This window comes from Hemiscyllium ocellatum, chromosome 13 (genome assembly GCF_020745735.1).
Source record: "Hemiscyllium ocellatum isolate sHemOce1 chromosome 13, sHemOce1.pat.X.cur, whole genome shotgun sequence".
NCBI classification, from domain to species: Eukaryota; Metazoa; Chordata; class Chondrichthyes; order Orectolobiformes; family Hemiscylliidae; genus Hemiscyllium; species Hemiscyllium ocellatum.
Window position 1 is genome coordinate 67,118,436 of NC_083413.1, and position 26,065 is coordinate 67,144,500.

The 26,065-nt window shown below is 38.7% G+C and overlaps 1 protein-coding gene across 1 annotated transcript in view; it reads left to right on the forward strand.

Moving 5' to 3' along the window:
- Positions 1-26,065, forward strand: part of stag1a (STAG1 cohesin complex component a) — a 201,296-nt gene that overhangs the window by 109,651 nt on the left and 65,580 nt on the right. Inside the window, exon 2 of the mRNA XM_060834903.1 lies at positions 23,360-23,544. Within this exon, the coding sequence (XP_060690886.1) occupies positions 23,516-23,544 (29 nt within the window). The 5' untranslated portion in view covers positions 23,360-23,515. The remainder of the gene's footprint in view (positions 1-23,359; positions 23,545-26,065) is intronic.

Genomic DNA, 26,065 nt, shown 5'->3' on the forward strand with positions numbered 1-26,065 from the left:
TAATTTTCTAAAAATGTTTCTTTTCGAAATATGAACTAACCACACTTTAACATTAATGTTCATATTTGCTAAATTCTGCTATTTTGACAGAGTAAGCACTGAGTCATAATTAACGGTTCCTAATTTTGTAAGGGATATGGGCTAACAATACATTGAATTGAATGCGGATAACTATAAATGAAGTACTTGTCAATTGTGCAAGTTATGGAGTACTCAGGATTTTAAAAAAATTACTTCATGGGATGTGGATCTCAATGGCAAGCTCAATCTTTCTTGAAGTAAAAGAGATCAAATCCAGCATCAGGAAATACTGATGAATGTTCGTACAAAAATAAACTGCGGCAGATGTTGGAAATTTGAAATAAAGCAGAAAGTGCTGGAGGTATTTAGTAGGTCACGTGGCAACATAACATTGCTTGCCAATGGTGTTGTATATGAATGGGAAAACATTGCTATTTTAAGCAATTAAGGAGTCAAGGGGAATCCAGTAAAGAATGTCTGTCAGTGGTAGGACAGAAAACAAAGGGATTAAATGATTCAAGGAATAAAGATGTAAGGCAAAAGTTGGTATAGAGCAAATAAAGAAATAAAATATGGTTCTAGAGAGTAATAAATGGGAATAATAGAATCATTACCTGCATCTATCATCCAAAGAAATGCAAAACAAAACAAGGGGAGAGGAAATTATCTGAAATTGCTGAAATCAGTGTTGAGTTCCAAGGCTGTCAAGTACCAATAAAGCATAAGATGCATCAAACTAATCTTGAGCTTTAATTGAGAAAAGATGCGTCATGGAGGTGTACAGCACGGAAACAGCCACTTCAGTCTAACTTGTTCGTGCTGACCAGATATTCTAAACTAATCTAGTCCCATTTGCCAGAGTTTGACCCATATCCCTCTGAACCCTTCCTATTCATTCAGATGCCTTTTAAATGTTGTAATTGTACTAGCCTCCACCATTTCCTCTGGCAGCTCTTTCTTTTACATCGTGACAAAGTTCCCCCTGAGGTCCCTTTTAAATCTTCCCCCTCTCACCTTAAACCTGTGCCCTCTAATCCTGGACTCCCCCACCCCAGGGAAAAGACCTTGTCTAATTACCCTGCCCCTTATGATTTTATAAAACTCTATAAGGCCTGTCTCCATTTCCTCAGCCTCTGATGCAGCCAGGGAGAGAGTGGGAGCGTGGTAGAGAATTAAAACCGGTGGCAATTTGAAATTGAGAATGTTCTGAAAATAGTCACTGAGCCTGCATTTGAAGGTTGGAATTGCATTAAGGATGTTGCATGCTACTAGTACATCATTTAATTTGAATCATTATTGTATCTGAAGACATAGTTGAAGGCGTTGGACAATAAGACAGGTGAAAATTCAGTGGAAGCTATTGCATTTTCTGTGCTTACATGAGAAGGTAGGCTATATAAAATGTGGACCAGGCTGTCTCAGAAGCAATGATCCTTTCACAATGCTGAAAGGTGACATCACACTGAAGGTTCTGGAAGTCTGGTAGGTTGGAAAATGAGGACAAAAGAAATGCTGTTATGGTTCTTGAGGGAGAGGAAATGAGAGAGAAATGGAATAGACATAGTGAAGGCCAGGTCAGCTAAGTAGAGAATCCTTCGTTAAGAAAAAGGTTGATAGGTTAGAAGCATTTGAGAGAAAGGTGGCATTGTCAGATCAGATGCAATGGAGGTGTAGGAATTGGAAGTATAAATTAGAATTCTCACAGAAAGTGGAGTAGGAGGATGTGTAGTCAAGGTCATTGTAGGAATTAATGTTGTTATTATAGTAGAAATTGGTAAGCAACATACCCAGAAATAGAGACAGAAAAAATTAGAAAGAGCATAGCTGCATATGAACTACGTGACATGAAGGAAATACTGGCAATTTGAAGCAAGGTTGGTAAAAATACCAAATTCATGGTGAGTGTAGGGAATTGGATGTAAGTTTGCTTGCTGAGCTAGAAGGTTTGTTTTCAGACGTTTTGTCATATTGGTAACATAGTCTCCAGTGAAGCACTGGTAGAATGGCTTGCTTTTTATTTACGCGTTTAGGTTTTCTTGAGTTGGTGATGTCATTTCCTGTGGTGAAATTATTTCCTGTTCTTTTTCTCGGAGTGTTAAATGGGATCCAAGTCAATGTGTTTGTTGATAGAGTTCTGGTTGGAGTGCCGTGCTTCTACAAATTCTTGCTTGTATCTCTGTTTGGTTCGTCTGAGGATGGATGTGCTGTCTCAGTCCAAGTGTATGTAAAGATACTAGTGAGAGAGGGACATGTCGTTTTGTGGCTAGTTGATGTTCATGTATCCTGGTGGCTAGTTTTCTGCCTGTTTGTCCAATGTAATGTTTTGTTACAGTTCTTGCAAGGTATTTTGTAAGTGACGTTAGTTTTGCTTGTTGTCTGTGTAGGGTCTTTCAAGTTCGTTTGTTGCTGTTTTAGTTTTAGTGGTTTTGTGGGCTACCATGATGCTACGAGGTCTGAGCAGTCTGGCAGTCATTTCTGGGATGTCTTTGGCGTATGGGAGAGTGGCTAGAGTTTCTGGATGCGTTTTGTCTGCTTTGGGTTTGTTGCTGAGAAATTGGCGGACTGTGTTCATTGGGTCCTGTTCTTTTTGAATACATGGTATAGGTGATTTTCCTCTGCTCCTTGTAAATCCTCCGTGCTCCGGTGTGTGGTGGCATGTTGAAATAATGTTCTAATGCAACTCCGTTTGTGGGTGTTTGGATTGCTTCAGTATTTGGTTTGTATGTGGTTTCCTGTAGATGTTGGTTTGAATAGAAACGAGTTTAACAAATCTGAATTTCATGGCAAGAAAGTAGTAGGCTATGGCTATGTGCATCTAAAAAGAATGAAGCAATCAGATCATGAAATTCAAAACGTAAAGATCAGCCAGAATTATATTAACTCATGGACAATCTTTAGGGGCCACATGGCCTGCTTCTACTCCACGTGTTTGTATTTGAAGTGAAGGTTCATTATGAAGTGTCTCTTCAACCTTTCAGACTGGAGGTCTGTGGCCAGTGGAGTGCCACAAGGATCGGTGTTGGGTCCTCTACGTTTTGTTATTTACATAAATGATTTGGATGCGAGCATAAGAGGTATAGTTAGTAAATTTGCAGATGACATCAAAATTGGAGGTGTAGTGGACAGTGAAGAGGGTTACCTCAGATTACAACAGGATCTGGACCAGATGGGCCAATGGGCTGAGAAGTGGCAGATGGAGTTTAATTCAGATAAATGCGAGGTGCTGCATTTTGGGAAAGCAAATCTTAGCAGGATCTATACACTTAATGGTAAGGTTCTAGGGAGTGTTGCTGAACAAAGAGACCTTGGAGTGCAGGCTCACAGCTCCTTGAAAGTGGAGTCGCAGGTAGATAGGATAGTGAAGAAGGCGTTTGGTATGCTTTCCTATATTGGTCAGAGTATTGAGTATAGGAGTTGGGAGGTCATGTTGCGGCTGTACAGGACATTGTTGGAATATTGTGTGCGATTCTGGTCGTCTTCCTACCAGAAAGATGATGTGAAACTTGAAAGGGTTCAGAAAAGATTTACAAGGATGTTGCCAGGGTTGGAGGATTTGAGCTATAGGAAGAGGCTGAACAGGCTAGGGCTGACTTCCCTGGAGCGTTGGAGGCTGAGGTGTGACCTTATTGAGGTTTCCAAAATGATGAAGGACACGGAAAGGGTGAATAGGCAAAGTCTTTTCCTTGGGTCAGGGATTCCAGAACTAGAGGGCATAGGTTTAGGGTGAGAGGGGAAAGATATAAAAGAGACCTAAGGGGCAACTTTTTCACACACAGGGTAGTGAGTGTATGGAATGAGCTGCCAGAGGAAGTGGTGGAACCTAGTACAATTGTAACATTTAAGAGGCATTTGGATGGGTATATGAATAGAAGGGTTTGGAGGGATATGGGCCGGGTGCTGGCAGGTGGGACTAGATTGAGTTGAGATATAGGAATTGAACCCACATAGTAGGCAGCATTCTGCATCACATCCAGCTAACTGACTTTTTCTAACATAGTATTGTTAATGCTGAAACTAATTGCCAACAGAAGAAATGTGAAACGTTGAAGAGTCAGATTGAGCAATGCACCAGAAAGGATGCTGGTTATATTGCTATCTAGAAATTTGAGTTGTAAAATATTGAGTTTTTTGTATGCCAGTTACACTTTAATATCTTGAAATCAATGTGTGATGTAAGCACAATTGCTTAAGGACTTTCTAAATAAACTGTGTTGTGAAGATTATGCTTTTCCCCAGTATGATAATAGGGTAAATATTGCATTTGTTGGAAACTTGCACAAATAAATACTGAAATAGCTCAGCATGGTAGGTTGCCTCTGCAGAGAAAAATAGAATTAATGCAACAGGTTAATAACAAGAAGTCTGAAACATTAATACTTCCTCTTGCAATTTTTGTTTCGTTCACTAAGGTATTTTAACATTAGTTACTAAAGCTAATCCTTTTCTGGTTGCCTGTAAGAATTCTTTAATGCGATTGGTTGCTTGGACAACTTAATATTGGGAATCATGATTTAACTGTCATTTAACAGTAGAGTCCTCACCAGTGACTGAGATCACAGCGCGATATTCTTGAAATGCACTGCCAACTGCCCTTGCTTTATCATTGTCTAAAGGGTCCTGGCTGATATAAATGTAATCATAATTAATTCTACTTGGGAAGACTATGAGAAAGGTGGTGCAGACTTTCTTCAATTTATTTGGACATTCCCCATCTTAAATGTATTGGGAGCTTTCTCATCAAAGGATTCTAACATTTTAAGCTTTCAGCAGCTGTTTCTTGGCATATATCTCCTTTTTGTGTGTATTTCTTTCCTTTCTGTCACCAAATCAAAGAATTGATATGGTGCAGAAGAAAGCCATTCAGTTCATTAGGTCTGCACCAGCTTTGAGCGTTTTGATTTCATGTCAAGCCACTGCTTGTCCACAAAACTCTACTCATTGTTTCTATCCTCAGTGCGACTATAGGTAAGCTCCTTCCAATACTGTTGTTTACAGACAGATCAGATTAATTGGGTCAGGTGAGATCAGGTAGGATTTTTAACCTATTTTTTTGCCTTTCTCATCATCTGCAACACATTTATTCTGGCAGGTTTGCCCTATACATCAACTTCAGTTTTTCCAAAGAGGTGGGAAACTAATAAGTTGATGGCCTGAGGATTGACTGGAAATGCCTTCCAATGGCTTATATATTATTATTCAGAGTGAAACAGACATTAGCTCATAAATCTTTTATTATGTTGGTGCTGCTAAGTTTATGATGCTCACAATATAACATTCGGCACTGAAATTATCATGTTCGCACCATTCACTTGCCTTTTGTGCTTTCATTCTTGTGCATCTGCAATTCTAGCCTATATAAAAAAAGGTCTGTTTGGATAATAAGTGTGTACTGTTGTATTATACAAAATGTCTAGCCCTTCACCATCCGGTATATTGAAACATGCCAAAAGAAAATTCTAGAGTGTAAAGAATTGTACAACTTTGTTTTGGCTGTGGTAGTTACTCTAGCTTATTTTGTTTAGATTATTACCTGGGAATTTACAGTTTACCATCTTCTAGGATGGTTAATTCTAGGATTTGAAAAAAAAAAGGAATAGCAAGGACCACATAGAGCAGCAATAGAGCTTATGTGGTTTGAAGTAATTGATAAAATTTAAAGATACATCTTATGAATATTGATTCTGCCTTCACAAGCACATCAATTTTGCCTTACACTTCATCTTCTAGCAACTTTTGAATCCTTAGTTTCCATCACATTTCTTCCTGCACTAATTTTAATTAATTGAAGAGCACAATCAATTCCTTTTACCTTTGTCTCATCCCAGCCTAATGACCCAACTTTGCTTTCGGTTTCATGAGCGATCAAATTGTCAACCTGTTTTTATTCTTTGTACCATACCTTAAGAGATTTTAAAAGCACTAGCATCAATATCTTCCTATAAATAAACCAACTCTTTGTCCCTCCATATTCTCCAACTGCTGCCAAGTCCTCAGCTTTCCCTTTTCGTTTGAAGTCTTGGAATGCATGTTTGCATTGCAGTAAGTTTCTTGATTCACCTAGTTCCAGTTTGAAATATTTTAATCAAAATGTGTTGCATGTATCACTGGCAAGTTGTCTTCAGTGTATTCTCCATAGATCATGGCTAAGGAGCTACTGTCATCTGATTCTACTCCTGGTTAACTTTGTACACCCCAGTCCAACACCAGCATCTCCAAATCACGATTCTACTCCTGTCATTCAGGCTACACAATTCAATGCAGTTCTATTATAAGCTAAGCTAGCTGGAAGTTCTTCCAAGTTGGAAGCAACAGAAGTTCTCCCTGCCATTCTTTAAGTATGCCTTGGTGAAACACACAACCTCCAGAGAATGGAAAATACAACTGCAGTACATATGTGTCTCATTTATCCAAGCTTCCTGCTGCATCAGAATGAATTAAAACCATTCCATTGTTGTGGCAGGAAATATTTAGAATCTTCGAATCCCTGCAATGTGTTTGGAGGCCATTGAGCCCATCAAGTCCACACTGACTGTCCAAAGAGCACTCCAGACTCCACCACCATCCCAACCCCCCCACCGGATACCATTCATTTGCTATGGCAAATCCATCTTGCCTGGACATCCCTGGTTACTATAGGCAATTTAGCATGGCTAATCCATTTAACCTGCATATCTTGGGACTATGGGAGGAAACTGGAGAATCCAGAGGAAACCCACACAGACACTGGGAGAAAGTACAAATTCCACATGAACGTTTACCCAGACCTTACTGACTTTCATTGTCTGGAAACTAATGTTCATGTGAATACTAAAACTGAATAGAAACCTGTAAAGAGTATATTCAATTGAATGCTATACAATTTCCATTGAGTGTGGTTATGTATCTGAACTTCTAATTCCGTTTGTTTTTACCGTGCATGCTATACAGTTCAGCCACTTTTTTGCAGTTTGGGTTCTGATAAAAGGCACCAAATTATTTTAGAACCCTTCACTAAATTTAAAATGCTTTGGTTGGGGCAGGAGATTTGAGTCAATGTAGTGTATTTGGACTTTCAGAAAGCATTTGATGAAGTCCAGCATTAGAAGTTATTGCGCAAGATTAAAGCGCATAGGATTGGGAGAAGTGTATTGAGATGGATAGAAAACTGGTTGGCAGAGAGAAAACAAAAAGTAGGAATTAATGGCTCATTTTCAAATTGGCAGGCAGTAACTAATGGAGTGCCACAAGGATCAGTAGTAGGACCCCAGCTATCACAATATATATTAATGATTTGGATGAGGGAACAAAATGTAACATCTCTAAGTTTGCAAATGATACCAAGTTTGGTGGAAGGGTGAATTTCATAGAATCCCCAAAGTGTGGAAACAGATGATTTGACCCAGTAAGTCCACACCAACCCTCCAAAGAGTAACCCACCCAGATCCATTCCCCTACCCTGACTAATGCACCTAACCTACATATCCTGAACGCTATGGCCAACTTAGCATGGCCAATTCACCCGACCTGCACATCTTTGGATTGTGGGAGGAAACCTGAGCACCTGAGAAAAACACAAGCAGATATGGGGATAATGTGCAAACTCCACACAGAATAGTAGCCTGAGCCTACGTACCTGGCGCTGTGAGGCAGCAGTGCTAACCACTGAGCTATTGTGCTGCCCTCATTTTTAAAAAAATTCTATTCCATTCACTCCTTTAGGCCATCCCAGTTAATGTTAGCAAAGTTGAAATCCCTTACGATGATAACCCTGTTCATCTCTCACCTTTTTGCAATTTGCCTTTACATCTTCCATAGAATTTCATAGATTCCCCACAGTGTGACAAGGATGCGGAGATCCTTCAGCATGATCTCGACAGGTTGGATGAGTGGGCAACTCAATGGCAGCTGCAATATAATTTGGGTAAATGTGAGATTATTCACTTAGGAAGCAAAACCAAGAAAGCTGATTACAATCTGAATGGCTATAAATTGGGAGAGGAATGTGTGCAGCTAGATCTGGGTGTCCTTGTGCACCAGTCATTGAGAGTAGGTATGCCCATGAAGCGGGCAGCAACGAAGGCAAATGGTATGTTGGCCTTCATTGCAAGCAGTTTCAAGTACAGGAGTAGAGATGTGTTGTTAGTTATACAGGACCTTGTTGAGGCACAATTAGAATAGTGTGTGCAGTTTTGGTCTCCTTTCCTAGGGAAGGATGCCCGCGCTCTTGAGCATTGCAGCGAAGGTTGAGCAGGCTGATTCCCGGGACGGCAGAACTGATGTATGAGAAGAGATTGACTAAGTTAGGATTGTTTTTACTGGAGTTCAGGCAAGTGAGTCGGGGGAATCTCATAGAGACTTATAAAGTTCTAACAGGATTAGACCGGGTCACAGTCTGAGGATTTGGGGTGGACCATTTAAGACAGAGATGAGGAGACATTTCTTCACCCAAAGAGTTGTGAGCCTGAGGAATTCATTACCAAAGGAAGTTGTTGATGCTGAATCATTGATTGCATTCAAGAGGAGGTTAGGTACAGTACTTGGGGCAAATGGAATCAAAGGTTGTGGGGAGAAAGCAGGATTAAGCTACGGAGTTGGACGATCAGCCATGATAATGATGAATGGCGGAGCATGTTTGAAGGGCCAAATGGCCACCGCCTCCTTTCTTCTGTGTTTCTATGTTTCCAGTGTACAAAGCAGACTAAAGTTAGAAAATGTAAAAACAGTTACTTCAGAAATTTTCTTTTGTAATCAAATGTGTTATGATTTAAATGCAATTGAGTTTTAACTATATAATCTTGCAATTTTTATATTTAGCAAGGCTTACTATTTGTAAAGAACTTGAAACTCCAGGTAAAATGCAGTTGAAAATTAAAGCATTTTCGCTAAATGAAAGCCACAAACTTTAATTTGTTTTCAAATAAATGTTTATTTTCTCCCTCAGAGTGTGCTTTTTTTTTAGTAAGTGGATTTCTACAAATCGATTTAATGCAATAGATTTGGCTGGCTAACTGTAGGATGTTGGAGCTGTTGCTGTTATATAGTTGAGGCAGATTACCCATGGACATTTCCAAATAAATTTTCTATTTACAATGGCAGGACAGGATACATTAGCTGTGTCAAATTTCATTTGGAGAATGAGAACTACTACTTTCTGCAAAATGCTGCACTACTAGTTTAACGTGAGAAATGTTTCTCATGACAAAAAACTTAAATGACTTGTAACTTTGCAAATCTCAAATTGTGGCTGACTTCTTTCACAACTGCACAGTATTTCAAGTTTGGATCTGTTCATATACAAGCTACAGGTTAAGGGATATGATCTATAAATGTAAAAAGCTTGATTCGTGCCATCAGTTTGCTTGACTTGGTGTGTCTTTAGCATAAACACAGATTTGCAACCTGCTGTAACTTTAGTGTGTATACAAAATATTGTTGTGTGTACATATATATATTAGATGCACATAGTGCATGTTACATACATGTCTCTCAGATTACATAGGAAGATTATTTGTGCTCTTAGTGGTAGGATTCACTATCTGCTGACGAGAAGTTATCTGGAGAAGTTTTTGTTTTACGTGAAGTATCTTTTATCTTTTTAAGATAATTCTGTTGTTTACATACTTTTCTGTTTCATTTTTTTTTCAGAAGTTTAGTTTCTTGTTCAGATCCCCTATCATTACCTTCAGTTATATATTTTGTTGGAGTGGATTGTCCTGTATCCACAAGGCCACCTCCATACATCGTTGTCACTTGCCTGTTCTTACTGGTGATCTATTCCACTATTATTTACAACAGTGAGTTTATTTTTCACATGTATAGCAACGGTCCCCAACTTTATCATAATGAGCTACCTAATGTTTTCTGGACTAAAAATAGATGTCTGATATGAGGATGGATGAGCTGTTTTTCCTTCTTGGCAAAAGTAAACTTTATTCATAAAATATCTATTAGAATATTGCAGAACATTTCAAATCAGGAAATTGAAAAGTATAACAAAAGTATTATGTGACTGACTTGGACACTTTGTACTGCTCGATGCCTCAATCCAATTACAAAATTATGACAAGCCATATCGATTTTGTTACATAGTTCTGGCATGGTGGCTCAGTGGTTAGCACTACTGCCTTTGCATTGCCAGGGACCCAGGTTCAATTCCACCTTGAGTGACTGCAAGGAGTTTGCACATTCTTCCTCTGGTTCTGTCAGGTGCTCTGGTTTCGTCAGGTCCAAAGATGTGCAAGTTTAGTGGATTCGCCATTTTAAATTGTCTCATAGTGTCCAGGGATGTGCAGGTTAGATGGACTAGCCATGACAAATGGGAGTTATAATAGGGCAGAGGATTGGGTTGGACTGGGATGCTCTTTGGCGGGCCCATGTGGGCTCAATATTGAATAGCCTCTTTCTATGCTGTAGGCATTACATGAGTCTATAAGCACACAGTTTTATAAGTTACCAGGTCCTCAGTAAATTATAACTGAAAGGGAGTCCTGGTGTGGAGATGCCAATATTGGACTGTGCAAAGCAATGCTTGATGATTATGATGAGATTTTCTTCTCTGCAGCTCTGTGACATGATGCTGAAAAGCATTGAGTAGGTCTGCTGATACATGCTGATACTAAGTTTAATTAGTGCTTCCAATTAAACCTGTTGGACAAAACCTGGTGTTGTGTGATTTGTAACTCTAAGAGGCAGTGGCCTTTTCCTGTTGTACCTTTGTAATGGCTGCTTCAAGCTTTAGCACATTGTCCGAAATGTTGGAACGTGCAAGCCTGGAACACTCTGTTGAGCATAACTCTTTACGTTGGAAGACCAAGCTGATTAGCAACAGATGAAAGAGTGTTTCTCATAATGTCGATGATCCTCCAGGTGCACTTGATGTTTATATTGGTGTGTGTCCTTGGGAATAGCCCAGTAGAGCAGAGTCCTGTGTTACAGAACTATTTGGGATGAATCTTGACAAAAACCACTGCCACGCAGACTCACCTTGAGAATGAGATCTGCAATGGCGTCTTCATCAGCAGTGACAAGGAGAATTCTCTCTCTCTCTCACACACACACACACACACACACACACACACACACACACACACACACACACACACACACACACACACGAAATACTCTCCTTGCTACCAGTCAAGCTGTATTTTGGTGCTTGTTTGAAAATTCTGCTAAATTACTTTTACTGTCTACTTGGGGATCTGTTAGATTAGATTACTTAGTGTGGAAATAGGCCCTTTGGCCCAAAAAGTCCACACCGACCCGCCAAAGCATAACCCACCCAGACCCATTCCCCTACATTTACCCCTTCACCTAACACTACGAACAATTTAGCATGGCTAATTCACTTAACCTGCACATTTTTGGATTGTGGGAGGAAACCGGAGCACCCAGAGGAAACTCCACACAGAGTTGCCTGAGGCGGGAATTGAACCCGGGTCTCTGGTGCTGTGAGGCAGCAGTGCTAACCACTGTGCCACCATGCCGCTCATAACAGAATTGACCCTCTCCTTTTCCTGGGAGAAAGTGAGGACTGCAGATGCTGGAGATCAGAGCTGAAAAATGTGTTGCTGGAAAAGCGCAGCAGGTCAGGCAGCATCCAAGGAGCAGGAGAATTGACGTTTCGGGGATAAGCCCTTCTTCAGGAAGCCCTCTCCTTTTCCTGTAAGGTCTTAGAATATTATGTGCTGATCATTGCCTGATGGACTTGTGGATAGAGTTGTTTTTTGTACAAACCTTTCCAGAAGGAATGGGTTACCCAATATAGTCCAACTAACTGGAGCCTTCTGCAGCAATGTGGCCAGGCACGTGCTTCAAGAACAATGCCCTTCAGTTCAGCTGTTGTTAGAAACTCAAATCTTTTGGTTCTCTCCTGTTTCCTACCTTATTTTGAAACTGCGTTAATGTAAGTTTTACATTTGTTGAGTTTATTGTCTGATACGTTGTTACTTATGCTCAATTTCCATGAGGGGTTTGGGGGGGGAAGTAGAATATGAAAAGGGATGTTGGACAATGCATGAGTTAGTGTATTGTATTTTAATTTCTGAGCTATTTGTGTAAAGCTATGCTTGATGATTATGATGAGATTTTGTTTTCTGCAGCTCTGTGACGTGATGCTGAAAAGCATTGAGTGGGTCTGCTGATACATGCAGATAAAAAAAGCTTTATACTCCCTAATAAAAATGAGTAAGCTGATCTGAAGGCCAAGAAGCATTTCTAAACCAACAAGGTTTCCTGAGTACACTTTAGAGGCTTCTATTATAAAACTTACATATGTCATTGTTGAATGCGACCATTATAAAATGTAGCCTATGATGTTTTCTTTATAATCACATACAGGCACAATTAAGCATGCAATTTTCTGAGTTTAGGCTGAACACCTTTTCAGAAATATTAGAAAACGCTTAATTTTGTATTGTTCCAATTCTGTATGTCATCTGGGAATACTTAATAATGAAGTTAGCCTCTCACCCTTGAGCACACGAAGATAACAGAATGTGTGAATATGTGAAACATAATTAATTTTACAATTGTGTGTAGCTTTTGTCATCTGTATCTGTACTATTACAACTAATTTTTCAAAATAAATTTGTCAAAAAACACATATGCTACATTTCATTGATGATATATTGAGTCTTAGAGATGTACAGCATGAAAACAGACCCTTCGGTCCAAATCATCCATGCCGACCAGACATCCCAACTCAATCCAGTCCCACCCACCAGCACCCAGTCCAACCCTAACCCTTCCCATTCATACACCCATGTTGCAATTGTACTAGCCTCCACCAACACCTTCGGCAGCCCACGCCACACGCACCACCCTCTGCGTGAAACATTTGCCTACTAGGTCTCTTCCATATCTTTTCCCCCCTCATCCCAAGGAAATGACTCCGTCCATTTATCCTATCCATGCCCCTCATGATTCTGCAAACATCTACAAGGTCATCCCCTCAGCCTCCGACACTCCAATAAGAATCAAGGTTGCAATCTATTTGTTAGAGGAGAGGTAAAATTTTTTGGAGGGACACTGAAATGTTCATCACAGCGTAAAATATCAAGACATTCAGTTTTTGTCAGTGAGATAGATAATTGAGCATGTACTGCTGATCTCTTGTTTTGGTTCAGTTGCAGATAGCTGCAGAACCTAAACCCTACGTTACAATTGGAAGCCAATACAGTCCTTCAGTTGTAAGGGGAAATGTCTAATCCAATTTGTTCTGAGTAAAGGAGAACAGCATTGATACATTAAAAGTAACTTGAAGATTTCCTGTAGCCAAATGTCTGTTTTCCTGTGGGTTGGTGGGGAGTGTTCATTGGGTTATCATTAGAACAACCTGCTTATTGCTGGAGAATTCATTTAAATGGTGTTTTTATTTGTTTTGTGGGGATATAGTAAATCATCCTTAATTTCAATCAAATTTGTATTTGTATGCATTCAAAACTAATTTAAAACTTTGTTTTAATAATTGGAAGTTCTGCACATTGGCCTTAAATGAAAGAAATTGAGATCTAATGTTATATTGTGTACTGTGGTTGAATTTATTGCTGTTCAGGAAAATGGTTTCTCCTGAAATGTTAACTATATTTCCTCTCCACAGATAATGCCAAATTTCAGGTTTATGATTTTTACAGATTTTCACACATTCGTAGCTTAGTTTAGTCTAAAGTAGTTCCGTAATTGTGTGAAAGAACAAGGAATTACAAAAATTAACTTTATTTCTATTTTACTAGAATAAATTATAGAGTTTGTCCAGAGCAGTTTGGTATTTTGGCTAAAACCCTAGCCAACATCCAATCACCTTCAATGGAACAAAATGTTTTTTTTAGGATAAATGTGTAAGGATGCTTATTTTAAAAATCTGAGTTCAATCTAAGTGTAATTATTAACCTGCATGAGGTAGGTTTAATGGAGTTTGAGATGACTGAAAATTTCCAAATTTATGTAGCAAATTATGAGGGGATTGGGAGAACTTAAAAGTGAAAATTTACAAGTGAAGAGTGGAACATTGTAGTACGTTGAGACAAATACATTTATTTCAAAAAGGGAATGTGTTGAGAAAATAAATGTCATACTGAGATCTATCAAAAAGGATAGTTATGATGAACCACAAAGCCTTCTCCCTTAGCAGTTCTTACATTTTTGAAATCTGGTCAGAAACGGAACTTGAGTAAAGAATTGGTACATTCCTAACAAACACACTTAAATACAGTTGAGTCACATTAAATTCAACTGGGCCAGTTGACTGTTTGATCAAGATGTTGACATAGGGTGTGCCCCAGCAAAGCATTCTCATACAAGGTTTTTGTTTTGTTGAAAATGGCACAATGCCCTGGATTGTTGCTTTGCTTTACAGAGGACAGAGCTGGTGTAAATGAGCCATGTTGCAAGCCTGACTGATAGTCCTAAGTTTGATGTTAGGACTTGGGATATAATTCCAGGTTATCAGTCAAATCATCCAAAATACATCTTTTTGGTTCTGTAGCTGGCTTGGAATTTTGTTTTCTAGGTTTCCTGTTTAAAAATCAAAACAGTTGTTTATGTGAAACTGAAATTGAGATAAAAGGATTTTCCAAGTGATGTATTTTTTTACCTACACAAATCACTACAGTTCAAGTTTAATAGGTCAGTTTTTCTTGTTATTTACTCATTCACAGAATTTGGGTGGCACTGGAATGGTCAGAACTTTAAGACTCCTCTTAAAGTCATATTATGCTACCTTGATAACTGAATGGCTTGCTGAATGTTTTATATCTGGTCATGTAGGGCAAGACTTTTAAGATCATCAGATGTTGGCATCTTAAAGCCATCAGGGAACCAAATAGGTTTTAAATGACAAGCTAGTAGTTGCCTGGTTACCATAACTGAAATTAGCTTTTCTTTTTAAGTTCCAGATGTATCTACTTAATTTAAATTTCCCAGCTGCTGAGATGGGAATTGAGCATTAATCCAGGTAATTAGTCCAGGATTTAGATTACTTAGTTCAATATTTTAACCACTGATATTTTTGCCTTAAAGTTTGCCTCCACTTTAACTTTCCTGACTGTAAACATGTGCCATCTTGTTTATAGTTTAAGTTTGGAGTCCTTTCAGAAAGAAGTAGATTATTTCTAACATTTTGCATTTAGTGTATGACTTTTCTGTGTACAAGGTATCTGCTGGTTTCTGTAATACTTTAGGGAATTTTCAATGCCTTATTATCTTAAATTGAGGTGATCTGTCAACTTTGTTTATTGACTTAATGTGGAAAAGCACTGCATTCTGTACTGTAAATAGGGTTTAGTTCATGTGTGTTTTAGTATATAATTTCTAGTTTTAACAATTAAAATTTTACTGTAGAATAGGGGAAAAATGCCATTAAAGCACACTTACAGCCTATTGCACTCAAATGGTTAGGATCCATGTTCACAAGATCATAAAACAGGTTTACTTAGCTAAAGAGCTGTAGCTGTAATGGCCATAGTCGTCGCAAGAAGGACATTTCAGAGATGTTCAGTTTCGAGAACTAAGCTTTAATTGATTTAAAAGTATTCATTGAATTCTAAAAAGTTGTAAAATCCATTCAATTCATCAGATCAAGGAAGAAATTGTAAACGAAGAATAATCGACCTCCAAGCTCATAATGAGAACAGCTCAACATGTGTTACGTCATCATGGCAATGGTAGACTCAGAACACTTTCTGGTTTCAATTTATTCATGTGCTTACTGAAAGAATTAGTTGTTTTTCGGACCTTCTGTGGTTAGCTGCAAACTGAGGGAAGATAGCCCAAGTAATTGACAGTTTAATTGAATTTCAAACAAACTAGAAATAAATGATTTTAGTACACTGGAATTCAAGTGAGGTATAATTGCAGATGGAAAAGAAGTTTAACTAGAATGGTTAAAGCATTTGACAACCAGTATGCAAGATCATTTGAAACAGTTGACCCTGATTGCCAAGCAGATATGCTTATCCAGTTGGTTACTGTCAACAATGCTTTTGACTGGTTTGGAATGGTCAACGATCATTGTGATCAGTCAGCTATTATCAGTTGGAAATGGTTGACACATGCATGACCTGTCAACTGTGACTAGTAGGTTGATACTGGCTGGCTTTTCCTGGCCAATAAAGTTACTTTTTAAAATTGTCATCCTGGGTGAACACACTTTATGTAAAAATGAATCAGCAAGCCCACCCCATTAATTAGATTGCACTGTACAGTAGTGCCTCGACATATGAATGACCCTGTTCACGAACAAATCGGTTTATGAACAGGATTGTACGTAAAATTTTGCTTCAATGTATGTACGAAATTCAGTTTACGAATGCAAAAAGCCCGTGTGCGACCACATGGTTTCATTGTTCTGCTTTGCTACGCACTTGTTGAACGCAAAAGTTCTCGGGCCCCGCATGATCCCATTCAATTCATCTTTGACGCGTGCGTTGTGAACAGCTGTCCAAGCATTCTTACACTATTTGAACAATGGAAAAAATTGATTCAGTTCGCGAACTGGGTCCTGGAATGAATTAAGTTCGTAAGTTGAGGCGCTACTGTAGTTCATGTGTTTTCTGTTTAAGTTTCATTAATGAATTAAGATTTTTAATCATGAAAATATGGTTAAGAAGCTGAAAGTTACAATCAATACTTCTAAGTGTAAAACTTCTATTAAGGAGACACAATATTAAACAAGTCATACAAATAAACACTTTCTTCCAAAATTTATGGACAACTCAATTCATCTCTAAGGAATGTTGTGACTTATTGAGATGTTATGTTTTATTGGAGATTTTTTTTTCTTTACAACTGTTGTCATATTCATCACTCGTAGGTTGTGTGTAGAGGTAGTGAATAAAGCAATGCTGTTGATTAGAGAGAAGAAAAGAATTAAGCAAGATTCAATTGATTTTGTTTAGAAAACCAAACAAGAAGGCCCAGTTGCACAACAATCTTAGTTGAACATCAGTAAATTAATAAAGCAAAAGTATAAACCTGTACCCTACATTAGCTGTCGCCCCTCAGTATATATTTATTCACAAATTTCTGCAAAAAAAACTATAAGAAAATAAAAAACAATGCCTTCACTTGCCCAAAACTAAATGACTGTGTAACTTTATAGGTTGCTGATTGCAGCCTGAAGTTGCTGTCTCTTGTCTCCAGGAGCAGCTGCATTGCAAGTGGATTCTTGCAGGCTTGGATTCAAACTAACCGCCTCTTGCTGAGTATCACTGTCAAAGGTCACTCAGCTTTCAGCTTTACTGAGTGCTGACGATCTGCTCTTAGCAGGGGCGAGACATTGTCAAGACTATCACTTTTTTTTTATCTTTGCTCGTTTTTGATTTGGAGCAGAGTTGCATTAGAGAATTGAACTTCGAACAGCAGCTTATTTTTAAGTAAAGGAGAGAACTAAAATCTGATGTTTGCTGTTGAGAATTGGCCTGAAAAGATCATGCAGGTTGAGTATTGCTCTAAGAATGCTATAGATAAACCAGAACCAAGATATCATTATGCTCTTGAACAGGCAGCTGGTGGATGTTGAATTGGGCAATCTAGAGTACCTGTTTGGGCCAGCCAACCACAGATAATCTTTAAAAAAGAAAGAGAAACCAAAGGTTTGGCTTTTGGGGCAGGAAGCAATGTTACCTTGGAAACTGCAGATTGGGTTGTTTGGTTTTGCTTTGCCTAATTATTCTCCAGCTGTGGACTTGATGGAAGTCCTGAGAAAAGAACCCCAAGCTATATGAAATCAGGAAAAGTCTCCAGAGGTCTGCAGGAAGTATTTGCATTAAGTGTTTTCATATCCTCCATAAAGCATAGTGCCCATACTGTACGCAGTATTCCAGCTACAGTCCAACCAGTCTCTCTCAAATGCCACTTGCTAGTGTCCAGAAGTAAGTGGTTTGTCCAGGTCTGTATATGGCTGGAGGGAAGTGCGGGAGAGGGGATCCTTAGATTTCAGGAGCTAGGACTGTTTTTAGGGGGTAATGGGATCCGTGCAAGGCCAGCAGGTTGCACCTCAACCAGAATGGGACTAGCATCATTTGTGGGGAGTTTTTCTAGTGCTGTTGGAGAGAGTTTAAACTGGCTTGTCAAGATGTGGGATTGTGCAGCAGTGGGTAACTGGCGCCACAGGCTTAGCTCTTGCTTTAACTCATCTGAGGAGCGAATGCTCACCGGTATCAAGAATAGAAAACCAATTGGTGAGTAGGATCTAATGAACCAACTGGTGGTCACCCATTCCCCATCTGTCTGCTTGGCCCTAACTTAGTGTGACCACCTCTCTCAACATGAGCAACTGGCACCAAAAGTGCAGCCAGCAAATGAGGATTGGGAATGCAAATTGGGGAAAAGCTGTCGCCAGCCAGCCAGCCAGCCAGCCAGCCCATCCCTTTGGGCTATCTTCAGCTGCCCTGCTGCAATGCCCTTGGACAGTCCAGCTCTCCTCTTGCCCCATGAGGTTTTCTGTCCCACAGTTAATCAATGTTTCCTTTTCCTTTTCCACTATAATTGTAAACCTTCTACTGTTAGAATGATTGCTGTCTCCTAAATGATATCTCCCGTACGATGATCTACTTAGCCCAACTAATTATCAAGAAACAGGTCTAGAAATGCCTCCTTGTTTGTTGGAATGAACACATGCTTCGAAAAGAAATACCCCTGAAAACAATCTAAGAATGCTTGGTCCTGTCTGACCTGAACACTGCACTATTTTAGGGTAATTATTCTCCCCATGATAAGTGGTCAATGATGTGTGTCTCAGTGATTTCCTTGCAGATTTGTTCCTTTACATCTTCCTACTTTTAAGAGGCCGATAGACTTTTGTTTGCTCCTCTGTTCCAGCCAAGTTGGTTCTGTCCTTGAACCCTGGAACATCCTCTTTCCTCAGCACTGTTCTTGTTGACCAAAAATGCCACTCTCTCCTGCATTTTTTCTTTCCCTATCTTTTCTGAACACCTTGTAACTAGGAATATTTAACACACTATCCTGCCCTTCCTTGAGTCAAGCTGTATTGTTACAACAACATCATAATCCCAGATGATAGATGGTCTTGTTCGTAACTCAAATCTGATTAACTGTACATACATGCTCTGTAACCCTGAATTAGACTTTAGTATTTTCATCTTTAATCTGACTTCAAACATACTATTCTCTGTTCAAATGCTACCTGCCTCTTCCAGGCGTTTTGAATCCTGGTGTACTCTATTCTCTCCTGATTCCCACACCTTGCTGAGTTAGTTGAAAATTTTCCCACCACTCGTAACATGCCGACAATGAATTTGGTCTTGATTCTGTTTAGGTGTAATCTGACTGACCTGCTCAGGTACTGTCTCCCCAGAGCCAGTCCCAGAATCTCAAACCTCCTTCCAATCACACAGTAATCTGTCTTATCTTCCAGTTTCTATCCTCAATCACGTGATACTGGTGAAAATCCAGACATTACTACTGCATTTTTGCGTACCTTCTATCTAGCTGCCTCAATTCTGATTGCAGGACCATCCTCATTTCTGTCTGTCATTAGTATTAAGGTGGATCACAACTTCTTGTGGTTTGCGCTCCCCCAAGGATGTCACTCCTTTGTGACATCCTTGACCCTAGCACCAGAGAGATACATATCATTCTGGAATCACATTGCTGGTCACCCAAAATATCTATCTGTTCCTCTAAATGAATCCTGCATGAATACAGCCATTTCACTCGTCTTCCTTTTCACCTGTACAGCTGGGTCACCAGCGGAACTACAGGCTTCGTTTTTGCTTCACTCTTCTGATGAGCTATAACTCACCCAATATCCAGATGGAAAACCAATTAGCGAGTGGGATCTAATGAATTAGCTGGTGGTCACCCATTCCCCACCTGTCTGTTTGCCCCTAACTTGTGGTGTCACCACCTCTCTAAGCATGAGCAACTACCACCAAAAAAAGCAGCCCGCAAATGAGGATTGGGAATGCAAATTGTGGGAAGCTGTCTTCAGCTGGCCCAACCCTCTGGGCTACTCTCCAGCTGGCATGCATTATTCCCGCCTCCCCGCCCCCACCCCGGCTCCTCTCCAACCGGTCCAAATTACTGAACTTTTTCCAGGCACGTGTCATACCCTCCAGCGTTCTTCAAGAAATTGTGCAACCAACGCAACTTATTTTAAGAATTAAAATGATAACCACGATAATCCTAAACTGTGCTGAACCCAATAAACTATGAATAAATGCATCAGGGATACTTCCATTGTAACTGTGTATTGTTTATAAAATTTTTGATGCCAGATAAGTAATCAAAGTATTATGCGTTGAGCTAACACTGAAATGTTATTATTGCAGGTTAACATTATGCAATAGAAATGATTGACATCTGGACTGCAATATTCCAAGTGATTTTTCTATTAAATAATGCTGACTTTCAGATAGTTCATCCTAATTAAATCATATTGTGGTTCATAAAGGACATGGGGACATTGTGGTAATTGTAATCCAGATCCCCATGCTAATGCTGTGGGAGCACAGTAGCTGGTGAAATTTGAATCCCAATAAATGTGAAGTATTATGCTTGTGATGATGACCATGTCCACACTCAATGATTGTTGTGAAACTCATCTGATTTCATTCTTGTACTTTATGGAGGGAAATCTGTCATCCTTGTCTGACCTATATGTGACACAGACCTATATCTGCACAGCCAAACATGCTAATCACTTTTTTAAGATTTTATTTTAGATAATTTTTAGATTCCCTACAGTGTGGAAATAGGTCCTTCAGCCCAACAAGTCCACACCGACCCTCCGAAGAGTGACCCACCCAAACACCTTTTCCTGCGAACTAATGCACCCTACACTATGGGCACTTTAGCACCAATTCACCTAACCTGCGCATCTTTGGATTGTGGGAGGAAACTGGAGCACCCAGAGGAAACCCACACAGACATGGAGACAACCTGAGGCTGGAATCGAACCTGGGCCCCTGGTGCTGTGAGGCAGCAGTGCTAACCATTGAGCCACTGTGCTGTCCTCCTGAGCCACCGTGCAATAAAGGATGGTTGTCAGTTGCTTGCCATTCTGGCGATGCCACACTCCTCCTAAGAAGTAACAAAGTATCAGTACAAGTTGCACATATAAAATCTACATTGCTGTTAATGTTGTAAAATGTGTTTCAGTTTCCAAGGTCACTGAGGCAAAGGAAATACATTAGGAAGGGTGACTAAAAGCGAAGTGCATAATCATACTTTTTTGTGTTTTTCCCATGGAACTTCAGGAATCTGAAGTCACTTATTTCTCTTGAAAGTACACAGAAATGTGTATTTTGTTTATCTTATGATAAGAATTCAGTGCTGAGTTGACTTCTTCGGTCGTCTGAGCATACTGCTAACAGGGTGGGGGATGGGCATTGCTATTCATTCACCAGCTATTGTAGCAAGAGTAGCTGCAGTTTACAGCTGTGTTGTCAGGCTTGTCAGACAGGAAACAGTCAGCTGAGGATTTGTGTTGCCAGGGAGCATGCAAGAATGCCAAAACAATTTGAAAACCAAAACAAAATTCAACCAAGCACAGCAGTACATAATGGCTTATGTCAATTTTCCACGACAGATTAAATTGATTCCAGCAGGAAAGTACATTTAAAGCTGTTAGATGCTGACTTGTAAAGTTCTGAATTAAGATTTTTTTTCTTTTGTTGAGTTGTAATGGCTATTGTAATTCTGAGTTGAATGTAGATTATCTGTGAGAGATTGTTCATATTATCTAGGAGAACCCTCTGCTGGTAACATGCTGCACACTGTGCCTGAGAAACAATACGTGTACCATTCTAAGTTACAGAAATTAGAAGCTGTAGGCTGTAGCTACATAACATTTAAGAGTTCACCACAGCTGTTAGATCCAAGCTAACCTTACACCAGCTTATCTGCAATGCAGCCATCTAGTGGCAGGCTAATAAGTTATTTAATTTGTGTTTTTATAAAATAGAATATCTTTGAATCAGGTACATGTTCAAGGTTCTTAAGCCAATGTTTCTTCAAGAATATTGAGATGATCATAGCCCTAGGTTTGTTGACAATTGTTCAAAAATTGTGCAAAAATAACACTAACGGCACGGCAGGTTTATTTTTTTATTTTTCTCTGTTACTGTTTCCTAGCTAGTTAAAATTTTAATGTCAATATTTTTAGATCCTGGTAGTGTCTTAAGTACAATTGTAAAAACAAATCAGACTTTTTTTTTCTGTTTTGTTTTTCTTTTTTTGTTAGAATGGAAGTTGAAATATTTCAATTTAGTTTTAGAAAAAGCTAACCAAGGGGTTAATGCTTTTATCATTTTAAGCTTGTGGATAATACTGCCCCTGGTGGTGAGATAAAAGTGTAGGCAAAATTGGAGGGAGAAACCATACCACAAGATCAGTTTGGAACTTCGCTCTGATTAACAAAAATGAACTCCTTATCCTTATTTTAAAATATGTCTGAAGTGTCATATATGTGGATGATGCATGTAACACAGACCTCAGAATTTTATGAAAACATTCATGAATTAATGTATTTAACTGATAATGTAATTTATTTTAAGAGGTTTAAGATTAGCTGCTTTACGTACATATCATATAAGAGATTTTGACTTATTCCCCTTTGTAATTATACTGTAGTAAAACATGATGCTGTGTCAAAATAAAATGCATAATTGTGGGTGTAAACGTGTAGAATTGAAACACATTTTTACAGTATGCAATACAGAAGTATTCCTGTGGGTGTCTCTTTTCCCTAGTGATTTCACAAAACTGAGCACCAGTGGGTTCCAAGCATAGAGAGAGCTGAGCATTAAAGTGGCTTTTTTCAGTTATTGCAATTCCTAATGTTTTCCATTTGGAATTTTAAAAAGTGCTCAACTTTTTAAAAAATCCAGTTTAGAAAAAAAAAACTGAAATTAGACTTAAGCGATGTTTGTGGTAACTTATTTTGGAAAACTGAATTTTATTTTGATCAGATTCAACTTTTAAAACTGCTATGTATAATTGTGCTAATGGATGTAGGCTGTTGCACAAATTACATAGCGTTTATATTTTAATTAATAAAATGTGGTTATGTATTAATTTCAAATAAATTACAAATAGTTAAAACTGTGAAGTTTTGTTAAACTTTCAAAGAACTCATGTTATGTTTCTAGTATTTCAATTGAGTCACAACAGTAAAATAAGAATTATTCCAAATATTTCAGTCATAATCTGGGTGGCAGACAAATCTGGAGTCTCCAATTGAATTTAAAGCTTTTATCGTCAACATAGAATGTGAACAGCGATACAATGTAGTTTGATGTAAACCTTTCAGTAACTTATAGAATTGGATGAATAGTAAAGAATTCTCTATTTATTTAAAGTTCAATTATACCTTTCTAATATTTACTTTTAATTTTAGAAATTGCCCAAACATGTTTTTCATAAAGACTAATCAAGAAAAAGAAGCAGCAAACAATTTTTACGCAATCAAGTTATTTGAAAGATCGCCAAAAAGCAAAAGGAAGAAATTGCATAATTCCAGTCCAGATTTGTGGACAGCAAAGGTGCTGAAGAGATGATCACTCCAGAGTTACCAGTGTTACAGTAAGTATGTTTTTTGATTTTTAAAAAAAAATCTTTAAATGTAATATTGAAATGGCTATTTCTAAAATATCTTTCACCTTAAGCCCCACATATGTGGGTGGACTGAATGGGATTTCTCTGAATATAAAACAGCTTTGTGTTCCTCTAAATTAGAATAACAATTTAAAATGTTTTGTAGAACCTTTTCTTCTGTTTGCATTTTGCATCCAAAATGCTTTGAAAATAATTATGACCAGTAAAAGCTATATAAAAAATTCAAGCTGTGTATTAAAACCAAGTTATAAACACTAATTTATTTCAGTTGCAAAGGTATAATTGTGTACTTGTATAATTTTTCAAATATGCTATTTTTAAAAATCTGATGAGACAATCAGTTTCCCATTTTATGAAATTTGTTTTTGTGTTTTGATCATTTGTTATCAAATATTGAATGCTATTCACACTGAAGAAAGTTGCTCTACAAGAAGGAAAAACTATATTCTCGAGCTAAACAGGCTTGCTGGAATAGCAGTTTTTCAATGGAAGAGGAAGTCTGGATTAAGATTGATCAGGACAAAACTGTTTGGGGAGATTCATTTCCCTGTGTGTAAAAATACATGGGAATTGATCATGGCAGAAAACACTATGAAATCTTCAGGGTATCCAGAAGCAAACATAATATCTGAGCCTTCAATCTTCTTGTCATCTTGGCATTTATTGTCAGCTGAAGATTTTAGGAAGTTTGGGATAATTGCTCACGGGCTCTATAATCAGCCCCATCTCTATCAGGTAGATTCTTCTACAGTGGGTCAAACGAAGCTGTAGTTGTGTCTGTGTACCATAGGGTCTAACCGTTCGTGTTCTAATGTTGGTTTCTTAGCTCATTCTCCAAGGTGTCTGTAGTATCTCCAGACATCTCAATCTGCAGCTGGCACTTTGCACTGGTGATGGTCATTGCGAGGGTTAGAGAAGGGTGTCTTCAAGGAGGCTTTGTAATGTTTGCTTTGAAACTGGGGCTTCTTTGTTCCCTTCACCAGTGTTTGACTCTTTGTATGATGTGATCTTGGGCAGATGATTGTGCACACCTGGGCAATGTAACTCATCTGTTGCAGTTGGCTTTTCAGGAAGATGGCATTGATGCTTTTGATGTTGGCTTTTTTCAGAAATTTAATGTTTGTGATGCAGTCCTGATGGTGTGGATGTAGTGTTGATGGAAGGACTCCAGAGCCATACATGATGGCAGTATAGGACCATTCACTCAATTCTAGTATGTACGGTTGAGTTTAGGCTGTGCTTTGATGTGTTCCTTCCAGATTAATTTTTAGAATTCCAAAAATGCTTTGTTTGCTTTAGAAAGCCTATCACCTGATTCCTTGTCAAAAATGGCAATGTCACTCCCCAAATAATTAATTTGCTTGAGAGCTTCCAGTTTGTTCACTTCAATTGCAGTGCTGAATAGTCTTGTATTCCTCTTCGATTGCAGACAAATACAGAGCTTCACATTTCTTGAGATGGAATTTTAATTCAAAGACTTATGCTGCCCCAGAAAAATATGTTGTTATAAGTGGCTTGTCCTTTATATAATGACTGTGGGCTAGGAGAGTGCAGTCATCAATACAAGGAAGTTCACTGATGAATTCCTCTTCTTCCTCACTTCACCATTTTGGAAATTTAGAAGGATCTCCAGAGTTTGTTGTTTTACTTTTACTTGTCCATACTAATTTTCATGAAACTGGTTCACCATGGCCATGAACCTAGGTAGGCATTATTGATATTTCAATAATTTGCAAAAGTCTGTTGCTGCATAAGATACCTTGGCGAATTCTCCAAATGTGGCATACAAGGCTTTACTTTGTTGACAGCACTTTTGTATTTGTCTGAGTACAAATGCCAGACTTTGGGGGCCTCTTTTTGCTCTGAAACTACACTGGCTCTCTAGGAGATGCTGTTCTCCAATAGTAAGTGAATACGTTCGGACGTATTTTAAGTAAAAATCCTTCCATCCATAAAAAAAGAGGATCCCACAGTAGTTGAATTAGCCTGATTTGCTCCTTTGTTTTTGTGATTTACCCCACACATGCGGTACAGCCACATTAACTGCTTGTCATTGAAGAACTGGGTGAGACCCTAACTCAGGAACAAACTGACCGCCCCCATTAACCAAATGAAGAGCACATAGCCACTGCAGCTGGTAGAATTTTACTTGACGAATTCCATCATGGTTGTCCGGCTCTATACATCAAGCCCTATATGTTTTTTCATAGCCAACTGGGAAGAAGGCAGCATTCCACAGGGTTACCATGATGAAATGCTTTATTCTATATTTCTATTCCTCTCTCCCCTTTTGAATAGCCATGTCACATTGGTTGTCCTCCAGTCCTCTGGCACCTCTCCTGTGGCCAGAGAAATTGAGACAGAAAAAGAGAGTGCAGAAGAGATTTGCAAAATTGATTACAAAGATGAAGATATGATAATATTTTGGAGATGCTGACCCTGTGCTTGGAAATAAGACCACTAAGAGGAGGAGATCATACAGAAGTTT